The following is a 7103-nucleotide window of genomic DNA, read 5'->3' as shown; positions in this document are numbered from 1 at the left end:
TTGTCAATGACAGACTCAGAAGGTCTGATATGAGTGATTGCTAGAACACTTTAGGCTGCTTTGACCTTTCGTGTAACTTTTAAGATCTGATCATTTTCTTCCAATGTCCAAGAAGAGTCCCCTACTGAGACTAATAGAGTCAACTTGGAAAGAATTAACAGAAAAAAAAGGTATTGTTGAAAGAAAGCACTCAGACTCTGGGCTTGAAAACAAAACCATCTTTTTATTTCATCCGGTGGTTCTCAGCCAGCGCGGCACCACAGGCTTCAGCAAGGGTGACAGAGGACAGAATGGCAGTGGAAGCTTTCCTCTCAGAGGAAGGGAAGGGGCAGAGGGGGTAGGGGGTAACTGTGGTTGCGGGGTCTTGATTAAGATTTATGTCTACATTTGCTCTTTGCCAGCAGCCACTGCCTGCTGTTGGAGAAGCTTGCTCATGCAAGCCATTCCTTTGCTGTGATGATTGAAAGACTTTTCCTAAATGTGTTTTATGTCAAAGCATTTCCTTTCCTTTAGGGCCGTGTGTCTCACTCTCACTTTGAAAACTCTCAGAAAGGATCAAGATATGCTGGAAGCAAAGACTCTAATAGGAATCTGTTATGCTTCAAAAGTATCTTTTAATATCTGTAAGTGCAGCTCTGTGCACTCTTCCTTAACGTGCCGACCTGTAAAGCAGCCAGTGCTGTGAGGTTTATTGTTTTAGTCTTGGCTAAACGCACTAAGTCTGTCTTAAAGAAACCGCTTCTTCTTTTTTTTAAAACATTTAATCTGCTATCACTTGTTCAGTGAAGAAGAATTACAACAAAAAGTTTATTTCTACTGCTCCAGTTCACATCCTGTCATCTCAGGTCGATTTATAGATCCAGATCAACCAGATCATCCAGTCAGATTGATTCAAAGTTTTCTAAGGGAAACCAGCTGATTGAATCGACTCGTTGACTCTTCAGAACAGACCTTTGTTTAGCTAACAGCTAAAGTGTTTAGTTTCTGTTGATAAGCAGCCATAGACGACCGGCTTTAGAGTTGGTTAATTATTCACTTCCTTTGTTTATTTGGATCCATAAGGACACTGAAACGGATCAACAGTTTGATCATTAGTTCTCCTTTAATATGTTTTTCCATAAGATATAAAAACCATACTGCAAAAATATGATATCTAACACTGTAGTGCTGGTATTTACCACCTGTTCATTGCTTTGTCTTCTCTGTTATCTGCTGCAGGTGGAAAACGGTTGATGTTCTAGTTGTTGGGAATTATTACTAATTCCTCCATTTAAAAAAAAGGCTCATTAATTTAAAAAGCTGATTTCAGAAATTCAATTTTGAGGAATAGTTTGTGGCTTAAAATCATCTTGAAGCTGGTATTTGAGATAAAAATGTTGGTATTAAAACTAAATGTCTTCATTCATCGCTTCACTTCTCTCGGTGGTGCGATGCTTCCTGCTTCCACAGCCTTCATCAGTCCGTAGGAGACTTTTAGCTCCTAACTCTAACCCAGACTGGAAGCCTTTTAGGAAGGAAAAGCTAAGGTGGAAATAATCGGGTAAATTTGTGTTAAAACGTGTCCAGCAACAAGGCGAGGCCTATAGGGGAAGATGCTCCACTCCCCTCAGCATGCTGGATACTCAACCTGAACGTACTTCTCTGTGTTTTTTAGGTGAGCATAATGTGTGCAGGAAAAGAGTCACAATAAGAAAGCAGTGTTTGCTTTTTCACATACAGCGCTTTAAATTATTTCACTACTCAGACGTTTTATACTAACATGTCCTTAACCTCTTACACCCTCAGGGGTATAAATAAATTTCTGCCTGACAAAAACACACAAAAGTAAATCACTTATAGCCTCACAGCTATTAGATTTAAGAAGAAACTTTTGGTACGTCTGTAAAGGTAAGATGTCATAGAATGGTTTTCTGGTGTCAGCACCATTGTAGCTTTGACCCTGCCTGAAATATTAGGGACAAAATACAAAATATTTTGCATTTTTTGAACCTCGCCAAAATTTTCTTTGAAATAAACATTGCAAAACACTACCAAAATATTATTTATAGCACAAAAAAGTAGTACAGACTTTTAAATCTAAATGTTGTGTAAAAATATACCAAATTTGGACTCAATTAGATGAGTCATATTTATTTAGAATGGTATTAGTGAGAAATTTCTTAGGCGGAGAGGCCATTTTGGCACATTTATCCAAAAATGTCACCAAACTGTGCCAAATGTGTTTTTTACATCAATACTGGGGGTTTGGTAAAATTACGAGGTCACGTAGCAGCTGGACCCGCCGGTGGGTCCGTAGGGTTCTAGGGGTTAACATGGTTGGAGACGCATCACCTGCCAATCTGTGCCAATTACTGTTAATAGTTAATACAGGCATGACTGGAGAATGAATTTTCCTCAGATTACTTAGAACGTTCTGCTGTAATTCTGTTCAACCGTCCAACTTTAAGTGTGAAATATCAGAAAAGTATTGATGGTGTTTGTGTGTTTGCAGGACGAGCCCCCCGTACTGCTGTGCTGACCTGTACTCCTTAAGGACAGGTGAAATGGTGAAATCCATTCAGTTCAAGTCGCCCATCTATGATCTCCACTGCAACAAACAGTAGGTGTGATAAACGCGTTTCTGCTGTGTGACGGTTGCATCATATTAACAGTCGGTTCCTCTCTCTGCAGTATTCTAGTGGTGAGCCTCCAGGAGAAGATCGCAGCCTTTGACAGCTGCACCTTTACCAAGAAGTTCTTTGTTACAAGTAAGGATGTTTTCCTGCCTGTCCGTCTATAATCAACACATTTCCTGGAGTTTGAACTGACAGCCAGATTGTTATTTCCAATCCAACCTCGGCCATTTAAATATACATTAGAGATGTTTGGCTTACATCATCCGACCATTTCTAAGGTCAGAGGTGCTTTAGGAGGCGGTGCTTAATGCGCTGAATGTGCTTTACATTTTATTTCCCTTCACCTCTTCATCTAAAATAACTATTTACAGCATTAAAAAAAGAAAATAAGAGAACAGTGATGCTGCAATTCTATTTTTTTCTCTCATTGGCTTTTCTCCTAAAACTTGTTGCTTATTTTCCTGCTTTTGTAATTTTAATGTCAGATTCCAGATTTAATTCCTGAACTTTGAATCAGAATAAATAAATAAATGTTTGTTGATCCAACATGTAACATGAACTAAAATGATGTCATTCAGCAGTTCGATCATTAGTACTTTATTAATAGGTTTTTACTTAAGATGTGAAATTCATTCTGCAAAAATATTATATCTAACACTGTAGTGCTGGTATTTATTCACCAACCACCTGTTCATTGCTTTATCTTCTCTGTTATCCGCTGCAGGTGGAAAACGGTTGAGAAATCTCAGACTGCAGTTGATGTTCTAGTTGTTGGAATTATAACTAATTCCATCATTAAAAAAAAGGTTCATTAATTAAATAAGCTGCAGTTTAATCTTTTCTGGGATCATCAGTGGATCAGAGCAGAAACAACCGATTATTTCACTGAAATAAAGTCTCATTCTCCAGATTGTTCACTTATTGATAGTTTTAGGAATAACTGGAAATAATTCAGTTCTTTTTTCCATTTAAAAACTAAAGAACTCACTCTGTGGTGAAAATAAACAAAAGTGTGTAAAGTTTCACTCATTGGGTTTGGACTTAACTTTAAACAGTATAGATCTATTTTAATAAAATAGGTCAAATGACATGGAAAACCAAACATAAATAAAAGAATTGATGCATAATAGAACCTCCCCTCCGTTTAAGGGAGGATTTCTTCATATTCTTCTTTTAGGACGGATGAAGTCATTCAAACGTTAAACATTTAAAAAGTTTCATCAGCATCGTTTGCTTTGATCATAAACGCTCCAAAGACGGACGAATAAAAAGGTCTGGAAATGTTTGGATGTCAGGAAACCTTCCATCGGACGACGATGATGATGATGATGATGATGATGATGATGATGGAGTCCTTCAGGTTGGTGCGACTGAGAGTCGGTCCCCGCTCTATAATCACCAAACTCCTTCGTGCCGAGCCTCAGCGCTGCCCGTTGATGCGTCCGTCTGATGGAAGCGCTCGCAGCACTCAGGCTCTGTCCTCCTGACATCATCAGGGACCTCACAGCCATACTGTTTACAGCATTACTCTTTTATCTTGTTTGCTGTACCTTCATGCTCTGCTTAAGGAGGCTGTGAAAGAAAGACCAGACTATTACAAGGCCATGGCTGTCCACTTAAGTCATTGACTGGAGTAAACTGACCTTACCGACGGCTTTAATGTGTCTCCTGGTTGTCTGCCTGCCTTCCCTATCAGCGTCTGGGCAACAGGAAACCAAACAGGCTCAATAGTTATTAATCGTTTCTGAATGCAGAGCCTCTTTTCATAACGGCTCCATCAGAGCAGTAAACAAAGGACCCTGAGATGTTCTGGGATCTGCTTTGGATTAGCCTTTCTGTGTCATGGTTCCTGAGAGCCGGCTTCAGGTGAGCCGCGTCTCTCAGCAGCTGACCCAGGAATCAGGCCTCGCCTTTCTACCTTTATCCTTACTTCAACTCTCTGGATGAGGACCACTTCTGGTTTATCCTGCAGGTGTTAGGAGAGGGTGGGAAGGAGCAGCTCCCTGCCGGGTTTTTGTAGACCAGAGTCAGACCTGACCTGGGGAGCCTCAGGTCTCCAGCTTAACAGTCCAGATGTAGAACCAGAGCTTCACATGTAGCCATGTTCAAAGCTAAACTCTGCTCCTTCATTGAAGGAGAGGAATCCTAGAACATTCCTGAAGCAGCCTTCAGCTTCCCCTCAGCTGCCTGTGTGCGTCCGCTCACCGACCTCCTGCTCTGGACCGTTCATTTCTCTCCTCCTCTATCTAAAGATGAGGAGCAGTGATGGGTCGATGGTGGAGCAGAATTAACCGGCTCCACCTGACGGGCAGCAGCGAAGGCCTCCTCTGAATACGCTTTAGGAAACATTCTGGAATCCACTTTCTATCCCTGATGCTGAACGATGTGGTTTAAGGTGTTGATGGCGGCTTTGCTGAGCCTCTTCTATCTTCTGCTAGCAAATCCTCGGTTTTAGGTTTGTTGTTCATGTGTCCTATGAAGCGCACTGTGATCTGAAGAATGACGCAACAGACCTGCAGATAAAAACAGTGAAACTTTAACTAGACCATCCTTTCTGACAGGAGTCAGTGATGGTTGGGATCATGAAAAATCTCCATGTGATTCCAGAAAATCCTGCTCTAATCAGACTTCCAGGTTTTTCTGTTTTAATGAGAAGTGTTTGAGGATATCTTAGCACAGACAGTTGGTCACATGACCCATGCTCTTCTGGACCAATCAGAGGGCAGAGAAACATTGTAAAGATCCACAAACACCAATAAACAGCAACCTTTAATTGTTTTTAGTTTGGAAGAGGCTCTGATGTAGAAGTAGAGCCTGTTTGCAGTAAGCAGCTAGAAGCTCCTCTGATAGCAGAACAAGCTGTGAATCGCCGTTTCCACCTGGTGTCCTCCTGCATGGTGCTGACTGAACCATAACCTGTGGATGACTCCGCTCTGCATACCTGATGAGCAGCGACTGCCTGCTTTCTGCCTGCTGCAGTCCGTTTATTGGCTGCCACAGACCCCATTAGGTCACGCAGAGACGTCACCCTCATTAAACTCCCATTTATCTTCCAAACCAACAGGCGGGACGCAAACACCCTAATGGAAGCGGATGCATGTTTATCCTCCATGGAGGAGCGTAATTTAGCTAAATGTTTTGATCCTGTTATTTTAATAAAGCGTGTGTGGTTGGTTCCTAGGCTGCTATCCGTGTCCCGGTCCCTGCCTGAATCCAATCGCTCTGGGAAGCCGCTGGCTGGCCTACGCTGAGAACAAGGTGGTCTGCACCCCCCCACCCACACACACACACAGAACACATTCATCTTGCAGCAGAATTGCCTTATCTCAGAGAAGCGACATATTTACCCTAAAAATAAAATGCTTTTTATCTGTTTTCTGCTTCTTTAATCTGTCTGGATAAACAACTCATTCCAAGAAGAGTCCACTACAGATGATAAGGTTTTTGAAAATCAACAGATGCGCAGGCATTTTCTGTTTAATGGGATTGTGGAGTATTTAGAAAAAACAGAATGTTCTGCAATACATTTAATGCATCACCATGTTTTGGTTCCGGCCACTCAAGTAATGGACAGATGGGACTGCCTGAGGATTTTCTCAATTGACAAACGTAGCTCTCTGAATTGTGGGCGGGGCTTATGCACTGAATTAAATCAGCAGAGATTAGCTGTTTGTTCTGCCTCCCTAACAAAACCACTTCAGTGGAGCCTTTGAGTGTCTGCACATTCATCAGCATGTTGCCTGAACTCTCTCTGTTTCTCTGTCTGTCAGTTAATAAGATGCCATCAGTCCCATGGAGGAGCCTGTGGTGACAACGCTCAGTCCTACGCCGCTACAGTCATCAATGCTGCCAAAGTAAGCTGGATCTGAAGCACCTCTAGCCCTGCCGGCTGCACATGTGTGGTTCCTCTCCTGCCTTAGACCTGATCAGGGCTGTTAGCAGTAGGACAGAGCAGGAGGACAGGCCGTTAGTCCCAGCAGGGCTCGGCATTATCAAAGGAATCAGGTAACGGCGCTCAGTAGCAGGAGAATAACCCAGGTAGCAGGCCCTGCAGCAGAGGCAACGATGCTCGGATTAAAAGGTTCATGCTACTGATGAAATGATCTTTGACACCAACCAGAACATCTGGTTCATCCTCAGAGCTCCGCCTCCTTCAATAGAGGAAAGTCTGTGATTAAGAACGAGCACCAAGAACCCGGCAACCATCAGACGCTTTGAACTGATGACAGAATCTATGATCATTTCATAGCAATGAAATCTGTTCATCAAAAAATGTATTTCACTAAATTTAAATTAAATGTTTGAAAACTAAATTAAATTCCTCTGAAAATGGAAAATATCCTTCACCAACTAAGCAGGGTTCTCACACCGGGTCCTCACACCGGGTCCTCACACCGGGTCCTTAAGCCGCCTCCTTAGGGTCCTTACGCCGCGTCCTTACGCCGTGTCCTTAGGGTCCTTATGCCGCGTCCTTAGGGTCCTTACGCC

The 7103-nt window shown here is 42.3% G+C and overlaps 1 protein-coding gene across 1 annotated transcript in view; it reads left to right on the top strand.

Moving 5' to 3' along the window:
- Window positions 1-290: 290 nt before the first annotated feature.
- LOC107104559 (breast carcinoma-amplified sequence 3-like) overlaps window positions 291-7103 on the top strand; it is a gene marked incomplete at its 3' end in the record, with an annotated part of 84426 nt that continues 77613 nt past the window's right edge. The window contains exons 1-5 of the mRNA XM_015404574.1: window positions 291-337; window positions 2492-2599; window positions 2671-2747; window positions 5797-5873; window positions 6386-6469. Coding sequence (XP_015260060.1) covers window positions 291-337; window positions 2492-2599; window positions 2671-2747; window positions 5797-5873; window positions 6386-6469 — 393 coding nt within the window. The remainder of the gene's footprint in view (window positions 338-2491; window positions 2600-2670; window positions 2748-5796; window positions 5874-6385; window positions 6470-7103) is intronic.

This window comes from Cyprinodon variegatus, unplaced genomic scaffold, assembly GCF_000732505.1.
Source record: "Cyprinodon variegatus isolate N-32 unplaced genomic scaffold, C_variegatus-1.0 Scaffold1792, whole genome shotgun sequence".
NCBI classification, from domain to species: domain Eukaryota; kingdom Metazoa; phylum Chordata; class Actinopteri; order Cyprinodontiformes; family Cyprinodontidae; genus Cyprinodon; species Cyprinodon variegatus.
Note: the sequence above shows the minus strand (reverse complement) of the source record. Positions and strands in the feature narration are given on the sequence as shown.